Raw genomic sequence first — 24,056 nt, forward strand, 5'->3', positions numbered from 1 at the left:
GGTAAGCATTGTTTAAAGGTTAAATAAATACACAAAAGTACTCTAAATTCCCAAGTTTGACAGAACATTACATGTGATCGGGGTATAAATACCGACTATGACATATTAACTCCATACACTAACAGTTAGGTTACACAAAGCTTAGTTTTGCATTACACTGGCAGATCATACTGTGGAAACTAGTGGGGAAATTTACTGGCAATTAGTTTGTTGGTATTTTTAAGCTATTAGTATTCTAGACCATTAAGCTAGATGGAAAAAGAGTTCTATTATCAGGCTAACTGGTATCAGTGTATTTAGAAGTCTATCTAATCAACAAAGCCCTAACTCTCTTACCTTGATTTGAGGACACCGTAGCTATGGGTGACCTTCCCCGTACTTGTCCCTGTTGAGTTACTGTTGCTGTGGTCACCGTGCGTTGTACCTGAGTGCTTGGAAAAACTACAGTCCTGCCCTCTGGTTTCTGACCATACTGAACCGGTTGAAACAACCTGAAAAGAACATGAAAAGTCAAAGGCTATAGGAAGATCATAATTTGGATTTTAAAAAGTAAGCTCTATCAGCAGGGAAAGCATAAACTGATCCCTCAGATACCAATCTCTTGCTTCCAGATGGCTGATGCTGGCAAGACTCATCACTGGCAAACTTCAATTACAGAAATCCCATAAAATCAGTTTGCTAAGTACACGCAAGAAAAAAATCTTCACTGCTACACATCCAGTTGAATGCAGGAAAAAACAGAATTACAGTAAACAAGTCACATAGTCTAGCTTGAAACTGGAATGGCATCCTTGTATCATTTCCAGAGAGATGTCAACCTGCCAGCAGGTCATCGGGCAACTTCTTTTAATCAAGAAAACAGTTCCACATAACTTCGAGATTTTCCAAGAGGAAAATACCAATACATCCACCAATCAAGTAAAAACTTCGGGAAATCAGAAAAAAAAATACTTCAAAAGGATTGTATAACTGCGAAAAACTTTTAAAATGGAATCCCTACTTACAGTTGTAAATAAGAAAGAATAAAAAAAATACAAAGCAAAGTCTGAGAATTTATGTCAATCACGTTACCAGAGATGCAGACAGAACTACGTTTTGCTCCTGTAACTCTAGCCAAAAGGAAGACACTTGAACATACCTGCTTGGTTTGAGCTTCACAGGGTTAGGCCTGGCTGGTGGTGGAGGGGAGCTGTAGATTTCTTCAATTAATTTTCTAGTAACCTTTTGTTTTGGCAACAATTGTGCTTCATAATGAGTCATTTTGTTTTCCATTCCAATGAGATCAAAGAGAGACAAGTCTGATTCCTAGAAGTATTGTAAAATAAGGTTTATTATTTTATGTGACAGCACAAACAGTTAAGCACTCTCTGTGTTCTACACTAAATTACTTTCTACATTTTACTTTTTAATTTGAAATACATTCTCTAAGTTTAAAAAAGTTAACTATTTATTATTAGCCAAAACTGTCTAGAAACTTTGGAAACATATCTTAAGCTGGTAGTCCCGTTTTATGCATCAGCATCAGAAACAAGAGAATTTAAATCATTAGCTGCCACTACAGAAATCCAGGCAAGCCATCATTTGACAATTCCTCATACACCATAATTTCCAGAAAATTAACTAAAATTCTTAGAATGCGTTTGTTGACTATGAAACTCAAATGCCAAACTATAAAGTATGTGTATAATTTAGGTGCAGAAAAATATGAAGGATGAAATATGATCAGCCAAAAAGATCACCATTACTCATGCTTCTTTCTAGGGAAGTTGTTCTATTATCTTGAAGAGGGAGAACACACCTTTGATGATACCACAAATAGTGATACTTCAAATGGACTGACAGAAGCGTACTAATTTACTCATTGAATCAGTGTTTACTTTCATGTGAATAAAGAGTAAGTCCTACTCTCCTTTAGCTACTGAAAGCACAAGAAAAAAAAACAGGATGTTATAAATAAGCACTGTGCTACCCAAAGTGTTGCTGCTGTAGGAAAACTGCAAATGGCTGCGATGAAAGCAAAGCCAATTTCTCTTCAACCAAGTAGTTCATGAAAAATTGCAAACTACTTGAAAAAAACATGATTGGAAACCACTTGAAAAGCTCAAACTGCTATTATGAAAAAGAGATGCAACAAGTATGAGTTTGGTAGGCATGGATACGGAATAGTGAATTCCTTCAATTTATAACTTCAGGTAGCCTTACGATGTAATAAGACAACAATATTAAGTACCAATATTCTATGAGGACACTAACAGAGAAAAATAGTTTACTTTTCTACTCACCTTCCAAATATCCCTTTCTAGGGCACTCAGTACAAGAGATGCAGTTCTATATTCCAGTGTTTCTGATACGTAAGAGGTACTTGAAAGCCGGGGGTTTATCAGATCAGGGTGATTACAGATCCTTTGCAGCTGCATCAGGACATGCAGGACACTGATGAAGTGCCCACTTTTGAGAGCTTCTTGGGTTCTACCAAGTAATTGATACAGAAATACATCAGTTTAAGCGGATGTTTTCAAAGACATAAAAAGATGTTCCTAAATCAGTGTGCAGCGCAATACGTTATGCAAAAGTCTATAATGCAAGTTTAGTCTTTACCTAGGTGTTTCCAGAGCAGTTTAAGTAACACTGCAGTGAATATCAATCTGGGAACATGAAGCTTAGGGACCAGTGCTACCTTAAAGTCATATACAACCTTACCATCTCCCTATCCTCCAACTTTCTTTGTTTCGTTTCTGTTCTTTCCCTCCACTTTTCAATAGCTACTTGGTCTCACAGCACAAGTTAAGAGGAGAAAGGTGGAGGAGGGAGAGGACGCAGAAACATTTTGGGCTTTAAGAAATAAGAAACCACACATTAGAAAGAAATCTTGAAGCAAAACGGGGGAAAACTGACCAATAATTACAATTTGATTTTTAGGGTTCAGATGTAAAAGCACATGTTTTTCATTAGGCTCATAGCATCATTTGTCTATCACTTTACTTTACAATTTGTGTTCTAACCACTGGTCATGCAGGAAAATTTCAGAAAAATATTAAAAACACCTCCAACCATGACATTCCAAGCATATCATCGTGCTTAAGCACCAAAAATGACAGCATTTTATTTCCTGTTTTAATTCCTTACCCTGGTTGTAATATGACATCTTCATACATAGCTTTTTGTCGATTAGAAAGACGACACTTCAATACATGTTCATATTTCTTTGTTAGCTGCTTTTCAACATCTCTCTTTGATCTTCGCAAGATAAATGGCTGAATCATCTGAAACATTAATTGAAGAAAAAAATTTCTCTCACTTCAAAGATGCAATTTTACAACAGGAAGCCAAACCCATTCACACCCAATACATTTTATGTGACAAACCTCATACGTCATATTCAATCACACTAAACATACACAGCATAAGCATTATTTGTTCATGAATTTCTGCGTGGTATCCTTCAAAATCTGAGCGCCACATAATTTTTAAATGATACCTCTATACTTTTCGGGTAGCAGAAAACCCTGCTTACAGCTGGACTTTCTGTCTGAACTGAACAAAGATTAAGAAAGGCCAAAAATCTAGAGGTTAACCACACCTTTTAATTATTTTTTTTTTCCATCTCTAACAGCTTCTACACCTACTGTAGGATGGCAGATGAAAAAAATGACAACGTACTCTGTGTAACCTGATGACCAGTTTATGGCAATAATCTTGGTTCTCTTCATTAGCTGCTTTTACTGGAAAATCTAGATAAGGCCTGGAAATTCCCGGAATCAAGAAGTGTACCATGGTCCACAACTCCATCAATGTGTTATGCAGAGGAGTATCTATCAGAAGTAAACGATGTTGGCTGTGAATAATAAAAGAAAAATTGTAATCAATACAGGATCTAGCTAACATCATTATGGAGACCAATACTCAAACACTGTACCTTTAGGTTTGGCAGATACACAGAAGAAAGAAGGAGTAGTGCTAATAAAATTATATCTAGGGTAAGTTGTTTTTTTTAATCTTGAATATAACACTAAACTACCTTCCTCATTGCAGAGTGTCTGAACATACAAGGGAATCTGTTTTAAAGCAGATTATCAGCAAAGAGGAGTTCTCGTGTTACAGTTAACCAGAAGATCCTGAGCATGTCTCTGTATCCTGACTGTTTCAAGTACAGTCACCTCTATAGGCAAATGTTGGTAAACAGTACAGTAATTTGGGTAGACTAGAGTATTCTTACTCTTCTCTTTTGAACAGAAAACTGATGTGGCGTGAAGAAAAAAAAAACAAACCACTGCCAATATGAAAAAAATGCTCTATGCCATACCAGCGGAGACTGAAAAGTGCTTCCCAGTGTTTCTCAGTCATGTTCTTAATTTGTTGCATCTCATCTACTATTAAATATTTCCATCTCATTTTCATAAATGCTGGGTGGCCTTTGAACAATTGCTTGTAGGAGGTGATACACACATTAAAGCTGTTGGGTTCTGACCATTCCTACAGAAAAGGAAACAAAGGGTGAGACAGAAAAGTTAAGGCAGAATGCTCTGGTATCTTACAACCACCTATGCCTTCATTAAGAACAGAAAGATGCTATGACTTAAAGCATTCTAAAAGATAGCCTTGTCTTTAAACGGCAGTCAGTTCAGAAAGCAGGTTAAGTACTGCATGTATTCCTCAATACCAAGGAAGTTTCTAAGATGCCTTTCAAAATCTAGAACTGCTAGATGTGAATCTCTTCATAAAGCAACTTGTAGTGTTAGAATTTTGTTTATATCCCATCAGGACAGAAGGAATATACAGATTAATGCCAGGTAAGAGAAAAGTCTTGCCATCTAAAATGAAAAACATAACAGTGTAAGATTCACAGAACACGGTACCTGTCTCTTTGCTCTAAGCTCTCTTTGGCTGCCAAAATAGAGAAGAATTTTCAACCCTGGACACCAGCGTTTCAATTCCAGCTCCCATTTCAATATGTTACAGCTCCGTACAACAACAAGGTGAGGGCCCCAGTTGCCTACAGTTAAAAATAGAAAGAGGCTCCTATAACTCACGTGACTTATCTTCAACCCTGATTTTTAAAGTATGGAACACGAAATTCATCATTAAAAGCAAGATCCAACATCAAACAGAAGTAATGTAATGATTAATCTATGTATTATTTTGAATAAAACATACTAATCCCATAACTTTTGCCTTACTTGTAATTCTTAAACCATTCTGACTACAACAACACTGTTAGTAATACCTGAGATGACATACAAGACACATTCTTCCAACTGATTATATTTACTCTTTGAATTTAACTATCTGCAGCTATCTGCTTACTACGATTTGTGAGACTTTTTAATTAAACTAGGCTTCAGAAGAATTTTGTCACCTAGAAGGTAACAGCAGATTGGTAAAACAGTATACTTGATACGAAAGCACTCCTTTGTCACACTTAACCTAAGAAAGCTTTCTGACATAATCCTAACTCTGTACATAAACTAAAGTCTGATACAGTTCAGCAGAAAAATGTGACCTTAGTCACATTCACAAAGACAATGTTGGCCCAGTAGCTGACTAAAATTGAGACAAATTAACTCACCTTCGTTACAAGCCAAGTGTGCAAAAAAGGCGATAATTTGCACTGTTTTTCCAAGCCCTGCTTCATCTGCCAGAATGCCATTGAGATTTTTCCTGTACAACTTTGCTAACCAATCCAGCCCAATTTTTTGATATTCTCTGAGAGGCCCATACAACAGGGACGGAGTATTGTATTTCACCTGTAATGAGAATTCATTGTTACTTTTTTTTTTTTTTTTTAAGTTAAATTGACAGAGCATGTAAAAAAAACAAATACATTCTATAGTCTGATACACAGAAAATATTTACTATTATTTGTGGCTAAAATCTGCTAAATCACATAAAAGGCATTCTTCATTTAAACACCTACAGTAGCAGAAAAGAGGGAATTTTACCGTTGTTGTTATCCTAGAGCTGCCTTTAGGTAACAGCATTTCTGCTGCAGCAGCAACTTCTGATATGTCTCGCATGTGCTTCTTCGGAGGACTTGATCTGTCTATACTTTTGTACTGGTCAATGCTGAGGAGAGAGTCTATGAGGACAACTTCTTTCTGAGGACTTTCCCTATCAGACATATGGTCATCCATTTCTGTGAGACAAAAATGACATTGGCATATAAAATAAACAAAAACTTAACAATCAGCTACACAAAGGAATTGAGATGGCTAGCATTCATTAACGGCCTAAAGTCAAGCTAAAATTCAAGTAGCTTAAGCTCAGTAAGATGAGCACGTTCTAGATGTTCACACTAGGTATACGAACAAAACCATTTGCTTTTCACAACTTCTTTGGAGGTCCTCTCATATTACCTATTAGCTATCTTCAGATATTTAATTCTATCATCATTTTAATACAGCACAGACAGCAACTGTGTAATAATAACTATGAAGAGTTACGAAGTGTGCTGTTCTATTCAGTATAGAGAAAGAGAAGCTCTTTATCGCTCACTACTGTTTCTGAGAATTTCACATACCATGGCAGGCAAATACTACCCTATTTTTCATGAACCAAGAAATGAAAGAATAGGAAGAAATTTTCCACAGGCCTTTATCCAAAAATATATAGCCGTAACAGAAATAAATCTAACCATCTTTCCAAATGCTTACTCAGAAAGCCACTGTACTTTCCATTCATTCTTGTAGAGAACATTGCTCATCATTTAAAAAAATATATATATAATTTCAGATGTAGTTCACTCAATATTTGTTTTCCCTTAGTATAAAATATTTTTGAATACAGAACCTAAGAGCCATTCAATTTATTTCACACTGTAAGTCAGCACTTTCTTCTAAACAAGTAGTAATTTACCTTCCTCACTGCTATCTTCTTCACTGTCAGGTTTAGGCTGGGGCCAGTGAAAATTTTCAGAAAAGGCACCTTCATACATCTTTAGTAAATCATCCAGAGGCAATTCAGCTGAAAATCATTAAAGCATGTGAGTTTAAAAATACCAAAACAAACAATACCACTATTTTTAATCTCATGACATTCTTCACTTTTATAAAGACAGTCCTCTAACCAAAAGTTAACTGAAGGAGCAATTACTGGTTGGAGGAAGGAAGTATTTATTTAATGACCCAGAGGACAGAGCACACTTGGCATAACACCATGTAGCCTACTCATCCAGGTTGCTTTTTACTATACTACAAAACACCACACAAACATACAGTAAGCTACTGGTTGGCAAGGTAGGGGCATCAAATCAAAGTGGCTGAAAGACTTCCAAGTTTCAGAACTGAACTGCACCTCAACCCTACTTAACAGTATCGCCGTGACCCCTTGTCTGATCTGTTGAGGCAGGAACGTACATGTTGTCAGTGGCCAATCAATCAAGAAACACCCTAATTAGGAACTTGGCTGACCGGCCAAGAGTTATAATCCCTCCAACTGACCAGCTGGCTGCAGCCACTAAGCTGCCAAACAAACCAAACAAATGGATTAGGAAACTGCATGTTAATTGCCAAGCGGGCCTAGCTTAATGGGAAGCTTGCCTCTAAAAATCAGCATGTTTTTTACCATGATAACTGAAGTGATCCCTACGGGACACTTTGCACACATCAAGCTCTGCATGGCAGTTATTATTAAGTTCCTAATGAAAGCAAATCGGCAGCCTGAGCATTGTCCCTAAAAGTCCCATACCTTTCAAATACGTATACCCCCCAAGAGCAGCCTTTCAGCACCATTTCAGACTTACCAGGTGCATCACAAAACCCTTCTGAAATATTCAGGACAACTGATGACAAAATGTTTATGTTCACCCTGATATACTTCAGTTTTTCAGTATTTATCATATGTACCTAGAACTTAGATTGAGAGTTTTTTGGTTGAGGTTTTAAGAAAAGCCATGCTTCAATAAAGATTTCTTTTCTCAAGCTATCTTGTATAATAACTAGGTAAGTACACGGACCACTTTATGAAGTACAGAAGTCCATCATCATGAACTAAGTGCTATAACTTCCCAAACAGAAAAATAATATGGGTTATACATGACCGAATACCTCAATGCATTCAACTTTTCATCTATAAGCCTATTTACAAATACAGTAACTGCTGCATGTTTTTATCACAGAATCACAGAATTGTAGGGGTCGGAAGGAATCTCGAAAGATCATCGGGTCCAACCCCCTCCTTGCTGTTGTTTCAGAGCCCACCAGAGAAGAATCAAGCTACATGCCTACCTTCTTTGGCTAGATTAGACAATTCAGTTTGATGGTTTATATTTCCTTCTTTAGCTTCTTGTTCTTCAATTGTTTCTTCTTCATCTTCAACTAAAATCAAAACAAATGCTGTGTCATTCAAGTTACAAAATAATTCTGGAAGTTTATAACTATGTACCCTTGAAGCATACTAGCACAGATTATTGCAAGTTAGCAGAATTCAAAAAGAATGGAACGTGTATATGGAAAACAATAAAATCTGACAGCAGCTATACCTAGAAACTAAAAAAAATAGGAAAGGGAGAGAAGCATTTCTGTCTCAAGACAAAAGGCAGTCTTTAACTGTTTACTGTTGGTTGACAGTAGTCCCCACAGGTAGATTACTCTGTAGCTTTAAACTGGGAATTTTCTTTGTCAGAAACGTGCAATAGATGTCTTCACAAGAAAGTCACTAAAGTAGATGCGTTATTCATTCTGAAAGCCTCAAAAGAAGTTTAAGACTACCGGTAAGTTTTGAAAAACAAAGGAATGAGAAGAGAAAGAATTTAAATCTACCAAAGATGGCAGTTTGATTCCAGGGAAAGTTTTATTTCCAAATTTTCACTGAAGCTCTTTTCTACAACTGACTTTCTAATCTCTCTAAGAAGTGGATTAGGGTTGGTATTTTCTGGGGAAAGGCAGCAAGTCCACACAGAAACAGAATGAAAAACAGTGGCCTCAGGGTTTTAATGCATAACTTATGTACTATGCTATAGATAAACAATTTTGAAAAGTGACATACCTTCCTCATCAGTCAAAGATGTGCTTGCCTTTCTTTTCCTTCCAGATGATGAAGAACCCTAGCATTCAATAATTAAAATATTTAAGATCTCAGAAAGCAAAGCTAGAATTTTTTTTGTTTGCAGTTTTAAAGAAAATGAATGCTTTACAATGATGCTGGCAATCACTAATAGACATTTAATATCTATTAGCACTTTTCTGGTCATGGAAAAACAAAACACAATAAAAGGAAACTGGACATGCACATACACTATCTTTGTCAAAAATGATTACCTTCTCCCCAGCATTTGTTTCCAAACTCTCATTTTCACCATTAAGGACAAAGATTAAGGTATTTCATGGCACACATCAAGCCCTGTAATTCCAGCTAAAATGTGTGTGTTTTCAACAAAGCTTAAAACTGAATATTCCCTTTGGATCATATCCATTCCATTCTGCTTTACCTTGTGATCTGAGTACTTTACCAGCTACTGTCAACCTGAACAAGCAACACTATATGAAAAAGCACAGCGTGACCAGGCTGACTAGCTCAGGTTCTAAAGACTTACCATTTCACTTTCTTTTTCCAATAAAAGGTCTTCTGAAGGCTTAGCATCCTTACCTGGAAAATTATCGCACTTGATGTAAGTAATGGTTTTAAACTAAATAAGTGTAGATTTAGATTAGAAATTACTAAATTCTTTTCTTAGAGAGTGGTGGGGCAACAGAACAGGACACCCAGCAACGCTGTCAATAACCCATTCCTGGAAGTGCTCAAGGCCAGGTTGGATGGGGCTTTGAGTAACCTGACCTAGTGGAATCTGTCCTGTGGCAGGCGAGATGGAATTACATGATCTTTAAGGTCTCTCTCAACCCAAACCATTATACAATTCTAGTAGTCACTAAACAATTTTATGTTTATGTTAACTTTTAAAAGCGTCCAACAGAGAACTAATACTAACTAAATCTAGCAGAAAAACACTGCACTGTTTTGCACAGTTCTGTTGCCACCAAGCAACATCATTTATATTGAATTTCTTATGAAATAAAATGCAATTACCTTTCCTTGAAATTTTCTTTAAATTCAAAGCTTTTTTTCTTTTCTCTTGAAATTCAATTTGCAGTTTTATTTCAACGACCTAAAATGTAAATCAAGTCTAATAAAACACTTCCATTTTAGAAATTAATTATTGAAGATTAAAAAAACAGTACAACTCACACAAGTATTAACAAGTCAATATTATATTTTACCTGCTCAATGTTAGACCAGAAGTATTCTATTTCTCTAGCAATTGATGCAGCAATTCGCCTTAGTTTGTTTTGTTCCTCCCTTTTAGCTCGCTCTTCATTAAGTTTCTTCTCTTCATGATAACGGGCCACAGTTCTTACCATCTATGATACAATAGATACTGACTTAGGTTACCTCAAAATACACATCAACACATTTCTTAAGTTTACATTAGTTAGCGGCACACATATATTGACTGTAGCTTTAATAGGTGTTAGCACTTAATTTCATTATTACTAATTCTTACCATGTCAGTAAAACAGACATGAAACTGGAAAGAAAAAAGAAAACACAAGAACTATAACTAAAAAATCCAGTAGAAAACTCTTAATTCACTACTCTCTCTTAATACAAGAATTAGGAAAAAAATCTACTACAATAATAGGCAAATGCACAAAAGAAAACTTAATTTTCAGGCAGCAGAAAGTCATGGAAACCACACCATGAAATGTCAGAACCCAAAGGTAAAAAAAAAAAAAAAAAAAAAAAATTCAAAAAGGGAGTGCATACATAAATGACAGATAAGTCAGTGGCTGCTAAATACTGCTTCAATAGGAAGTCCCTAAAATGCTGACTTCCAGAAGTTTGAAGCATACTGCCAGGGGAAGGTTCATTTCATGTTTGCCCTGCCTGTTTCTCCTATTTTTAAAAATCTACCATTATTTATTTTCACATTGCAGATCTGCTTTTACAAAACGATACACCTATGTTAATACTTTGCTTACAAGGAAGAGAGTCCCAAGTTCACATTATTTCAGAAGACACAACAGATAACAATATGGTAATTTCAACTACTGACCTTCAGTTGCTCTCTTCATAACCTCAAACTGGTCATAAATGTATGGAAAGAACATGCAAGATCGATAGAATCCATAGAAAATGCTTGCTTGTTCTAAGTAAACAAGTTTTACATATTTCGTCTCATATCACCCTAATTTTCGTTCCATCACTAAATTAATTATACCTGCTGTGTTGCTTTCTTTTCCTATGGAAACTAGTCTGTACTATGTTTCCACTGCTGTCCCTAGTGGAGACAAATAATGGGAACTGTGGTTTCTCTTAGAAAAAAAAAACTCTTCTTAGAGGTTTTTCTTAGAGGAGAGTTAGACAACCACATCCAATGGAACTTATTTACAAAATTCCATATTCACTCTTCATTGATAGGAAGTAACCAATACGTAATAACTGTCAATAAGTGTCATATTTAAATATGACATAATTGACATATTTACTGGGTCCACTAATTAAGCTGGTTTGATTTCCAGAGGAACAAAGACCACAAAACCCAAAACTATTATTTGCATCTGTAACCAGTAAAATTAGCCAGTCCACACCAAATGCTAGAATATTCAAAGCTAACAACATGGCTGCTCATTTAAGTTAAAAAGCTGTGCTTTATATTCCATGACTTTTATCCAAAGGACCAAAAAAAAAAAAAATTAAACCTTGTTACAGAATTGAACAACACCAAGATTAATTGTTCTGATTCAAAGCTGTATGTATCTCAAGTACCTTCTTAGCAGTTGCCATTTTCCATTTTCTCTCCTGGGCAAAATCAGTTGCCATCCACTGCATTTCTTCCAGCAAATAATCCCAGTGAGATTTGGGTCTTGGAGCTTCTTGGAGTTTGGGCAGTCGCCTCAGGGACCATAAACCTTCCTTCCTCAGTTCTGCTATCCGCTGATGGATTTGATTTTCCTTAAAAAGAAACACATATAGTTACAGAGAAGCCGCAGAATGCACCTAGAATAGTAGTCAAATATAAAAATAATAATTGCTCGCACTTCATCAAAATAATTGACAGCAAAAAAAATGCAGTGCAACAGCACGATAAATGCATTACAAAACTCAAGTCTGTATTTTACATTAATGGAAAAAAATACTAGGCTAAATTGAACCTATGCAAAAAGAGTACCTCAACCTTTATTACAAGAGACAGTTTGTTAAATAACAGGATAAAAAGTTTCACTTGGAAGCACAAAAATTTACAGGACATATGTAAACTATAATCAAATAATCCATTTTTTCATAAACTGAAATTGCAGCTGTATTTAGCCACAGAGAAACCCAGAAGATAAGTATACGTACTTTACTAATATGGCTTGTTTGGGGAAAAAAATGTCATCTTTATCATGTTAAATAACCTAAACATATCTCTAGTTAGTTATAAAAAAAAGATTGCAGACACCTTGAATGAGTAGATAGAATCAACATAATAGAAAGAACATAACGACTGCGTGAAGACATCAGTCTTCTTTAATTTCTCTGAATGCCCATAAAAGCCAAATTCATTAAGGAAAACATTAAAAAAAACAGGTAATAGCTCATTTTCAAAATGAAAACACATTGATCAATATTAAAACACACAAACCTGCACTAACTGTTATCTGTGTGTTAACTGTCACAAGTTTTTTTTTTTGGGGGGGGGGGGGGGGGGGAAACTTACCAGCTTTACTTGCTCAGCAAGCTTGTCTTGAGAGTTGTCCTGTGGTAACGCTGCTGCATTCTGAGCTGGACTTTGTGTTTTAGGAGCTGCTGCTACTGCTAAGCCTGGGGGTTTTGATGCAATAGGAGACAGGGACTTGTTAGTTGCTGGAGAGGTCCTGTTTGTTTGTACTGGGTATGTAGAAGGCGGTGTTGTGCCTGAGATAGTTGCTGGCGCAACAGATGAGGTAGGCGGTAGCGTATTTGCCGTAAGACGCTGAGAAGTCTGAGCAGGATCTGCAGATGGTCGTGTCAGAGTCACAGTCTGCCCAAGAAACGCATGTTAGTGATGAGTTTGGCATTCAATGCTGTCTTAGTCTGCATTTCAGTAGAACATAATAAGGACTTTAATTTAGTGAAAAAAATATACCTGTATTTCTACAAGGAAAGACTGTTTGTTTGCAGGCTACTTCTAAGTGCATTTGCCCAGAGGAATTTCAAAATGCTAACATTTTTCACATACTTTCAGGACAACAATATTCTTATATTGTACTAGGCATTGAAACAGACGTTATCTCCCCAGTGAAGTTCACATACCTGTTGTTGTATCGTAGCTTGTGGCTGTGACACTTGGTTTGGTGTCTGTCCTTGTACGTGGATTGCTGGTGGCACCTGCTGTTGAAGTGGTGCTGGAAGTGGAGCAGAAGTCAGGGGTACGCTTTGGGGCTGGATCTTCACTTGGATCTGGGGCTGAGCTGGAGATTCCACTATCTGTGGTTGCTGCTGCGAAATCTGCAGTGCAGCTGGGAGAGACGCCATGGGGACATTCACAGGTTGCAGCCTCCCTGGGAGCTGTGGCGGCGGTGTATGCAGACTTGCTGCGTTCTGCACAGGAGGGCCTTTCGATGGGTCGTACTGTTGTTGACTCTGTTTCTGTCCAGTCAGCTGTACGGTCTGAGGAGTGGGAGGCATTCCACCTACAAAGTAAAAGGAAACAACTCAGATGAAATTAAAAGGTTCAATGCTTTTTGCTAATATAAAGAGGAAATCAACTGCAAATAGACTAATTTGTTACTTACTTTGCCACAAGACACCATCACTTGAAAATACCACATCACAATCACAAAATAAATCACTATTACAATAAAAAACAAAGTATTTCATGCACAGGACTGCAACTAAAATTTGGAGCACAGCAACTACTAAAAAAAAAGTCATTAAATGTCTTCTGAATTTCCTATACTTAAAAAAAAAGACTGGTGAGCTAATGGAAATTTAACCTAAAATAACTACATGAAGTCTAAATAATATTTAGTTCTTAACACATTCACTCTAACATAATCAAAAGCTTGGCACGAATAATGAATAAAAATTTGTCTTGAATGTTGCAAATTAGGAGGTTTCCTTTTCATGATCCATTGGCTCAGGTCCAGAATTCTCAAATTAACCGTTTTGCATCAGCACCTGTGACGTATTTCCATGCCCACATGCACTTTTGGAGCCCGTCACTCAGCTCCTTAAACAAACCAGGCATTGCATACCAAGTATTAATTTACATGGAGAAGTAGGTGGTGGGGCTAGGATCTTGGAAGGTTGGAAGCCCAAGTTTCTAGTCCCATCACTAACATCTCCTTGTTAAATTAATGTGCAATTGGCATGTGGTGACACAGTACCTTGTGCCGTTGGCATTAGCTGTTGAAGAGGAACTCCGGAAGCCACACCCGGATGCTGAAAAACCATCCCATGACGGCCCACTTCAATTCGTGGTCTCTTAGACGAATCTGTGATATTCAAATTCCATTTATGGCATGGTACAATGGAATGGGTTCAGTTTCACAAAGCAAACTACTACACATGATTCCAACATCAGCTCAGAAAGCTACGACTACTATACATGTGTAGCATTTACGAAGAGCATGCTCCAAGGGCAAGATCCTTTTCACTTCCAGTTGGCCAGCTCCAATCTTCTCAGCCAGAACAAGCCACCTAACATCTCCATGCTTGCCAGGTCTGGTCCTATGTATTGTGAGTGGCGTGCCCTCTTCACGCAGCACCATTCACAATAGATAGTCCTACCAATCTGCTAGTTTCCAAGATGAGGCAAAACTGTGTTTTGATAGTTACTGAACAGTGGGCTCCGTCAACTGTCTGGAAAATGAAAATAAAATAAAAAAGAAAAGAGAACTTGTGCTCGAGAAACATACCTGCTGGTGCAAGTGCCTGCTGTCTATTAAAAGCTTCAATTTCTATGGTGTTCACAGTCCCCGTAACCGGAGTCCCTGTATGCGTTTGCTATTGGAAAAAGAAAACAAATCACAAAAGTTCAATCTGTAGGTAGTCTAGCACCGAGACGTAAGTTACAAATGGATCTAAAAAGGCCATCAGAGAACAAAGCCTTGAGAACATTTCTACACCTATGAAAACAAGGCTGATTCAATATCCGCTGGGAAGTTTTGGATGTCTGTATTGCCCAGATCTTCTTCGGTCTGAACTTCAAAATCACAACTAAACTGATGAAGGCGGTTATAAACAACACATTTACATTGCCCAGTTTTTTTGGTTTGTTTTTAAAATAAATTAATGTTTGCATTAATGTACAACCCTGCTGCAATGAAGTCAGAACAACATATTCATATAGTTCATAGCTGCCATAAAAGGCTAACATGAGAAAAATTAAACAGTGGGACTTCATTACAGGATTAATTAGAAGGGACATTAGATAAGGAAAGAAGTCACGCACAAACTGTGTCATAGCTAAGATGACAAAAATCAGAAATGAGTGTCAGTGCTTTCATGAAAGCTAATCCTTTTCACTGTGCAAAACATCAGTAACACACAAATTAATTCTCATCCCACAGACAGTTCAAGCTTAGTTGAGTCTCCACCACTGTCACCTTTAGGATGGGGTTCCATGAGATTTAGACTCGCAATATTTCAGGAAGAACTTCTAAGACTCAGAAGAGTGGGAATAAAAGAATCTCAGCAAAGCTGTGAATTCCAATTCCAATTTTCCAGAGGCTAGACTCGCAGTTGTTTGGCAAAACAAGTACAGTGAAGTAACTTTACGATGAGAAACATGGGATTGCTATAGTGCTAATGTCACCTCAGAGCATGTCAGAAATTACTAGACATTTTACCCGAGGATAAATGAATTATCCTATGAATTATCAAGTCTTGAAGAGTGTCGATGGCATCGAGACAGAAATCTCAGGGCTTTGATTCAGCAAGTTGGAGCTTAGCTTCAGTAATGTTATACAGTGCATAATAACTTTCTTTTAAAATTATTACAATTAGTATTGACCAAGATGCCAGCTGATATATTCCACAAAATTCGTGCAAACGGCAGACTTGCATGCAGGATTACTTTAAGAAACTAGTCTGTGAACTTGATGATTTCCATGCTCTTTGGGCTCTCAGCACTACTGGCAAATTATTAACGCCCATCAGTGTTTGTATGAGCCCGGTTCTTTTCAGTGAGTTTCTGAATCATATTTTTAAATTCTCCTCAACATTTAGCCACGTTTCAACCAATGAAACTATATGAAACTTAACATAAGAAAAATAAGGGCTACCCAAAGAAAGGGCTTAAGAGCTTCTATCAGAAAATACAGAGGCAGCCTTTATGTATTGCAGCCTCTATGCCCTGGAAAATGAACTCATCTCCCACTCAAGCTCTCTAAGTGTAATCTGCCATTGGTGAGAGCCTCTACCATATCAATGTACAGCGAGGGTTTCCAAATGTCATGAAAGTTACTATAACATCAGAGCAAATACAGCAATTTCCCCAAAGAATCCTCTACTTTATTCACAGGTCTTTCCTTCTCTGATTTTAATAAAAATTCTGCCATAGAAATTTTGTAAATTAAACGTAAGGAAATAAGCCTTGGTCCATATCGAAATAAACTGCAGCAGCCACAAGCCCACATCTTCAGTGCTTCATCAAAGAGCATTAATAAACACGGACATCGACACCTAAAATGACTGGGTTTAAAACATTCCTCTTTGAGCTCCACGTATCTCATTCCCTCAGGTTCTATCAATAGCTACAAACTACTAACATTTAATCTCTTTGCTGCTGTGAGGGCATTTGTGACCACTCTAGCAATATGGCTATACTCTTAGATGTCAGTTTTGGTTTTAACAACATCTGGCTGATATTCATCCCTCACGGTCACAGGTCACTCAACATGGATCAAGTTTTCAAATGTTTGTTTTACCATAAGGCAAACATGCAGCATAGTTCAAGTTCAACAGCCAGTATCTGGCAGCACATCACAGATTTAAGCATTTAGAAAACTATTCAATAGATCACAAAAATATATTTTGCACAAGGGTCCTGAATTAATTAACAAATTCTGCTCATGTGCAGTTTGGATTAAATGCTTTCTGGGACATCAGTTCGAGAAGGTACGTTCCCCAAGCTGCTTCAAATGCTTCTTATGTCACCTGTACTCATACTCTGGATGATCACATTCTCACATTTTCAGGCTGCATGTCTACTTCAGGACTTTTGATTGACATTTTCTGAAGTGTATGCCTCCCAGCCATCTGCATCATCGCCACGTAATTTAGGCCAGACACTTCAAAGAGCAAAGATGTTATGCCTTTATAAATTACAGTCACATACTGCTTATGTTAGACTAAAACTGTCCTAATTTTAATTAAAATAATGTGGTTCTCCAGAGGTCATGATTATGCAGCACACCCACAATAATCATTCTGAGTGCTGCATTTACGCACTCAAATTTGAATGATGATGCTGATCAGGACACGTTATTTCTCTATAAACAGTTAGGAAGAAAAAGATGGATGGGAGGAGATGATGCTTCCTGGTAACAGTTTGGGCTGAAATTACAGAGAGTTTTGAACAATTACAGAGAAGTTTGTACACTTCTAGCATGTACCTGACAGTTTCCCCAAAACACCTCTGAAATGCTACAAAACTTTCAGAAGTACTTCTTCGTTGGTGTCACCAGAGCATAATGATAAACCTGATCACTGTAATAAATGACGTGACACAATATTACTCATTTTAAACAGCTTAGCTGTAGCCTGTCTACCTACTGAGTCTTGCTAAAGGTGTCAGCACCGGCTGTAACAGTCAGCTGCCAGCGCAAGCCCCTTTGCTGTACAGCTCCTTTGTGCAATACCACCAGGAACCTCCCATTTGTCACACGGGGATCCGGCCCATTCGACAGTTCATTTAACTCTCCCTTTCCCAAAACCTAGATGCAGGCAGTGCAGACCATTCAGCTTGTGTGGTACAGCGGAGTAAACTCCATGACATCTGCTCTCTAAGCGTGTACAACTGAGCTGACAGCTGAGCACGGTATTGCAGGGAAGCGGGCTGTGCTCCTCCGGGTGCGCGAGCACCGGTGCCTGGGTAACGCAGAGCCGAGGGTAGCTGCAGAAGCATGTGCCAGCCTGAATTTAAAAGTTGCAACACCATCAATCCATGTTTTTTTGCTATTATGTTTATTCCTCCACTTTGCTCAGTGTTCCTTCATGTAAACACAACGTAAAAGACCGTCTGTATAATGAAGGTAAGCACTTCGGTTTCTTCTTCCCAATATTTACGGTAGAGCTAATGGAAAGGGGTTAGTTTTTGATAAAATTTTGTCAGAGGTTTTTATCATTATTTTACACATTTCACAGAAGGTCGAACCAAAGCCTTCTGTAGCCACACTCAAAACCTTTAATACACAAAGAAAAAAAAAGAAAAAAAAAAAAAAGAACAGAAATTTAGAAGAAATCCACAGTTACAATGCCACAGACAAAAGAACCCATATTTCACTACGCAGAATGCACAAATGAACCAAATGCATTAGGGAAACAAAAGACAAACAAACCAAAGTGCAAACATTCAAGCTGAAAGTTAATGAAATAAGCCAGCAACCTGGAGACAAAGATTTAACTTCCTCAAAGCTTCAGAAATATTGATGCATTTGAAGACTGTAAAGGTTTTCGTTTTGCTTTGTTTAGATGATAAGGGATGGGCTCTAGGGAAAATTCTAATTCATCTAAGAAATACCAAATCTGAATGAAGAAAAAAAATCTGGGATGAAACTACATTTTAGAACCATTGAAAAGTACCTGAAATGGTTGCTGCTGGGATGAAAAAGCAGCAGAAACATTTGGAGGAAGCTGGGTTGCTATAGCGACAGGAGTACCAGTCTGCCCATCCTTTCCTGTCACAACCTTTACCTGAGAGAAATATTTTGGGAAAAAAAAAAGAAGGGAGAATCATTTTCTTTTTAAAACTTTTTTTCTTCTTTTTCTTTTTTCTTTTTTTTTTTTTGACTTGTTCAACAACAACCTTTTGTACTGATGGTGCCTCGCTGAAGAGGGGATTATAACCAGGCGACCATCAGCGCGGCTTGGCTGCACCACCGGCCGCTTGCGAGTTCTGTCTGACTTGCAGTAGCAGAGCAGAGCACGGCCCTCTCTTCTTACAGTGGCCTCTCACCACTTTTCTTAAATCCAGTTTACACAGAAGTGTGCTTTGAATTTAAGGATTGCTGCTCCTAACGGACAACAAACCAGCATGACAGACAGTTCGAACTTAAGAGAGCTCCGACATTCAGTTAAGCAATGAGCACAGCCACCATTCGCTCTCCCCCTGAATTCCCAAAGGGATCAACCTTTCCAGGCAGGGGATGGAGTGCGTTGCTTTAGCAGGAAGTGATAAAGAAGGGGAAGGGGAAATAAAAGAGAAGACAAAAAAATACAAAGAAAGAACATACTCAAAAGATGTCTTAAACTTTCAGAAGGATTCACAAAACACTTTCAGAAAACACTCGGACTTTTGCTGTTGCAGCTTGCAAAATTCGCCAGCAGTTAGACTGACAAGAGGCTTCCACAAACACCAGATGATCCATCACAACAAGGCAGTGAAGTACAGCAACCTCCAAACCCGAAAGACTGAGCGTGATGTAAATTGTAGCAGTGCCACTGATTTCAATGAACTTGTACAATTTACACCCACTAAAAATCTCTCAAAACTGGCATACAGTAGTTAAAAATACCTGGTATTTCAGCTGAAAAGCACACAACCCAACAAGAACACCTAAACAATTTGACAAAATACAAACCAAGTGAAAAATTATTGAATACCATTATCAATAAATAACAACAACAGGCTAGCTTTTACTTTACTATATGTAGAAATGATTCCTTCCAAATTATCAGTAACTAGTACATACAAACAGGTATTTTTCCTGGCCAAGAAATTTAACTACAAGACAATTAACAAATTAAACTTTTACTGTTATACTGTTAAAATTTCCCATGAATTCCAGCTAAAGATTTCATCACTAGCTATTCATATCTAAAAGCATCATCAATTTTCTCTGAAGACACTGATTTCTAATAGATATTTCAGAGTAGCGTGAGTCTATTTACATAATCAGTTTTGGTTTTTCTTTATACAAACTGGCAACTACACACCCATATGTGTTTTTACAAACTTCAAAAGGTATTTGTTTATGCAGTGCCATCACTTGTATCAGCACTGTCACAACCACTTGCCATGTAACTGAGAGGCACTGCTCCAGCACCCGAAGGCTGTGCTGCAGGTCAACATCTACACAAATGGGTACAAACACCCAGGGAAAGTTGCACAGCATCTCTTTGAGGCAAACTTAATTCATATCATTTGCCGTTAATAAATGGTGAATCGAAATTATTTTGAACCTCTGCGTAAATGTAACAAAGTTAGCTTGTTAACATCCAGGTTGTAAGTACAATTTTTTTGGTATCTTTCTGACTGCAATACGTGCACAAAGCTCCAAGACAGCCTCTGTAAAGTAATTCATTACTACAGACCCATACACATTACAATTCACGTGCTCTGACTAATTAGATTACTTCAGGGTTTTCTGCTGGGCACAGCAACACTGAACTTCAGTAACGTCTCTACTTAGAAGTCACGAGAGCCAAATAAAGGTTAACCTCTTACGAGGCTTTGCTTACTCGTATGTTTGTGTAAGTCTAGTAAGTGAAATTTAATCTATGATACGTGTTCATTCTGATAGCTTGAACCAGCTTCCATAGCAATGCTGTCTTTGTGCATTGCCTTACATACTAACTGGGACAGCAAAAGTTCCCGTCACCTCTCTGCTCTTTGCTTTTAGGTATGAGCATCTGATGGCCTGCTCAAACCAGCCTGTCGAATCATACCACCTAGCAGCACGGTGCTCTCTCAGACCAACCACTTATAAACAAAATTGCTGTACTTCATCAAGTAAAAATGATTTTTCGTGTACTGTCACATTATCTAATACTTCACAATTCAGGTGCCACATCTACTCTTTTATCCCAAAACATTAAAAAACAGATTTCTTACCTCATCGTTGATGACCTCAGATTGTTCTTCCTCTTCTTCCTCCTCCAGATCCAAGTCATTTTGCCTCAGGTACGCTTGCAGGGGAACACAGTGCTTCTTCTTAAAAGCTAAGAAGTCCATCATATTCCCTTGCAGATGTTGCAGAAAAAACAGTTCAATCAAACATTCCTTAAAAGTTTCCTTAAGAATTTCCATTTGCTTGTGGTGATGGTCCAAGCACTGCTTTCTCATTTGAGCAGTCTCTTGGTTGGCCGGAGGTATCTCCTCCAGTTTTTTGGGTTGTTTTTTCACGGCCGTATTAACTGTAGGAGCAAGAGGAAGACTTGACAGCCCCTGCGGTACCGTGGCCCGGGAAGGACTTGTGGGAGGCGGTGGCGATGTCATTCCAAATGCACTCGGTCCTCCAACTCCTGCTATTAAACCCCCAGAAGTCCTGTCATACCCAATGGGTCTGCTCAGCTGCTGTCCCTGAAGCACTTGCTGCTGCTGTTGCATAAGCTGCCCTTGGATAATATTGCTAATTTGGGGTGGCAAGCTCGTTGTCGTGATGTGGCCCGGGCTAGTCAAAGACTGCATATTCGCTCCGCTCGCTACAGGACTTTGAGGACCAAGATGATGGATGGTGCCGCCAGACTGCGAGTGAGGTTGGGAAAGCCTGCGCTCCCGGACTGTCGCAGGCGTGCCAGAAGATGGAAGTTGTACTTGAGCTGCAGCTCCTTGAGCAATTTGTGCAATTCCCGGCCCTTCCTGATACACAAAGTGTCCGCCATTTGAAGGGCTCAAGCTGATTTGTCTCACGAGCACGCTAGCATCCACAAAGCCCCTGGTAGGGCTCTGGCTGCACATACCCAAGCCGGGGCCTGGAGTGCCAGCCCGGACGTTTGGTAGCGTCTGCACGGGCACGGGGCTGGGCTGCGTGGGGCTCTGAGACTGAACCTGCTGCGGCAGCGGGGACGTAACTTGAATATACGACGGGGATCCATGCTCAAACCGTCTCTGCTGCGGGCTGAACTGAAAACTCGGCGATGTCGGGTTTGGAATTGGCAGTGGGGTGAGCGTTATCTGCTGGTTTCCTGAAGCCACTGGTCCGACGTTTTGCAGCGTGATGTTCACGTTCTGACCAGCTACCGGACTCCTACTCATTATAAACTGCTGGATTTGGTAACTGGGGGACTGGGGCGCAGATGGACTTGCAGAAGGTGCAAAAGAAGCTGCAGGGGACTGGGGTAAGTTTGCCTGTTGCTCTTCTCCCTCACTGCCTGTGAAGGACCTGGACCTCTGGAGCTGGCGCTGGGCATTCTGAGGACCATTGCCATGGTGCATTCTCACTGTCAGATGTTGGCGGTCCGAGGGTTGTTGGTTTTTTTACACTATATGCTAAAGGAATACATAAAAACAGAAATTCAAGTAAGTTTCAGTTACAAAACTGTATTTACCTATTTAGTAACTATTTGGAAGAATACTTTACAGTAAGAACTCAGTTATCCTGCCTTTGTAGTTACTTAGATGTTTTATGTTATCAGTCAATTTATTCAAAATCCTCATTACCACAAACTCACTTAAATATCTCATACGTTATTCTAGCTGACAAAGTGCTATTGAATAGTTTAGAAGTGATGTGTTCCTCTTAAACCAGAGGAACAACTAACTTAAAAAAAGTCTTCCCCTTTCTTCAAAACTTCAGAATAAACTGTCTCCAGTATCAAAAATACCTGCTTTTTTTTTTTTTACTCCTAATGTTTCAATGCTTTTAACACAGTACTATGTCCTCATAACCTAAAGTACATTCAATCAATGATAACTACAAATATGACAAAAGAGGGTATAGACCATTTGGCTCTATTGTTCTAGTCCCTGGACAAGAAACGTGTCATGAGAAGTCTCCCTAACAAATGAAAGTATCACGCCTAATATTTTACTCCGCCTTCACTTTCCTCCCGAACACCAACTGCTTACAGAGATTAAAATCAATGCAAACGTGCATTTTGTTTTCAATTTTATTGAGCCAAGCTTTCCAGAAGCCTGAGAACATTCTGGTTTTGAAGTTCAAAACAAAATTTCCAGCGACGCGCACTGACAGGCAGAATCGGCGCTGGGAGCCGCGCAGCGCGAGCAGCGGGAGGCAGAAGGAAACTCGCTGCTGTTTCTCGGTTTGTTTTGTTTGCCCCAGAGCTCTCCCGTTCCCTCTCTCGTTCCCTCTCGTTCCCCCTTCGGCGCTCCGGACCCGACACGGCCGCGGCGCTGCCACCGGGCGGCCCCGGCCCTGCCCCGGGACAGCCGGGGGGCCCCAAACCCGCCCCTCCCGCCGCGGCCCCGGCAGCCCGTTATTTAATTAGCCCGGCGCGAGGCAATTAAGATCCGAGCGCTGCCGCCGCCTCCCCGCGCCCCGCTCGGGGGCACCGCGCCGCCCCTGAGGGGCCTCGGGGCCGCCTTTGTGCGCCGCGCGGCGGGAGGGGGCTCCCCGCACGGCCCCGCGCCGCCCGCCCGGCGCCCCCCAGGCCCGGCCCTCTCCAAACACCCCGGGACGGGGCCCAGGGCCAGGCGGAGGGGAGGGGAGGGGAGCGGGGCCCGGCCCGGCCGCCCCCAGCCCCGGCCGCACTTACCGGGCCCCGGGCAGGAAGCGGGGGGGGGGGCCGGAGCGGCGGCCGCTACCAGCGCCGGCAGGAGCCAAACCGCGCCGCTCCGCGCATGCGCCGCCGCCCCGCAGCGCACGGAGACTGCGCCGCCCGCCCGCGCATGCGCCCTGCGCCTGGCTCCGGGTTGGGGTTGTGGCGGGGCCGGGCCGGGGCCTGGGGGGCGTGAGGCGAGGGCTCGGGGCTGGCCCGGGGGGTGCTGCCGGCGGTGTAGGGCTCGTGGCAAAATCACCCATAAAAGCTTGTCTCTCACCTGGCTGGCTAGAGCCTGGTCACAAAACTGACTAGACTCTGCTCGCCTCTATTATGGGCATAAAGCCCTACGAGGATGTGAAGAGAAACACAAGGGAGAAAGAAAAAAATCCCCCTGGGTAGCGTGGTTACGATAAAATACTGGAAAAGAGCTT

The 24,056-nt window shown here is 39.7% G+C and overlaps 1 protein-coding gene across 18 annotated transcripts in view; it reads right to left on the reverse strand.

Annotated features, from left to right (window-relative positions):
- Positions 1–24,056, reverse strand: part of EP400 (E1A binding protein p400) — a 49,198-nt gene that overhangs the window by 24,324 nt on the left and 818 nt on the right. For 12 of the 18 annotated variants that reach the window (XR_011088591.1, XM_068654212.1, XM_068654208.1 and 9 more), the window contains exons 2-23: positions 21,017–22,393; positions 18,766–18,876; positions 14,877–14,964; positions 14,346–14,453; positions 13,270–13,649; positions 12,695–12,997; positions 11,761–11,946; positions 10,212–10,352; positions 10,021–10,099; positions 9,530–9,582; positions 8,983–9,040; positions 8,223–8,312; positions 6,853–6,960; positions 5,940–6,133; positions 5,567–5,744; positions 4,857–4,993; positions 4,304–4,473; positions 3,661–3,835; positions 3,127–3,263; positions 2,283–2,469; positions 1,139–1,305; positions 337–491 (exon numbers count right to left, since the gene is read on the reverse strand). Coding sequence is in view for 17 of the 18 variants with exons in the window: in XM_068654212.1 (XP_068510313.1) it covers positions 337–491; positions 1,139–1,305; positions 2,283–2,469; positions 3,127–3,263; positions 3,661–3,835; positions 4,304–4,473; positions 4,857–4,993; positions 5,567–5,744; positions 5,940–6,133; positions 6,853–6,960; positions 8,223–8,312; positions 8,983–9,040; positions 9,530–9,582; positions 10,021–10,099; positions 10,212–10,352; positions 11,761–11,946; positions 12,695–12,997; positions 13,270–13,649; positions 14,346–14,453; positions 14,877–14,964; positions 18,766–18,876; positions 21,017–22,339 (4,528 nt within the window). In the remaining variant the exon portion in view is untranslated. Of the gene's footprint in view, positions 1–336; positions 492–1,138; positions 1,306–2,282; positions 2,470–3,126; positions 3,264–3,660; positions 3,836–4,303; positions 4,474–4,856; positions 4,994–5,566; positions 5,745–5,939; positions 6,134–6,852; positions 6,961–8,222; positions 8,313–8,982; positions 9,041–9,529; positions 9,583–10,020; positions 10,100–10,211; positions 10,353–11,760; positions 11,947–12,694; positions 12,998–13,269; positions 13,650–14,345; positions 14,454–14,876; positions 14,965–18,765; positions 18,877–21,016; positions 22,394–23,619; positions 23,764–24,056 lie in introns of those variants that run through there. The other 6 variants (XM_068654210.1, XM_068654205.1, XM_068654213.1 and 3 more) reach the window with 4 other exon arrangements.

Source organism: Anas acuta, chromosome 17 (genome assembly GCF_963932015.1).
Source record: "Anas acuta chromosome 17, bAnaAcu1.1, whole genome shotgun sequence".
Classification (NCBI taxonomy): Eukaryota; Metazoa; Chordata; class Aves; order Anseriformes; family Anatidae; genus Anas; species Anas acuta.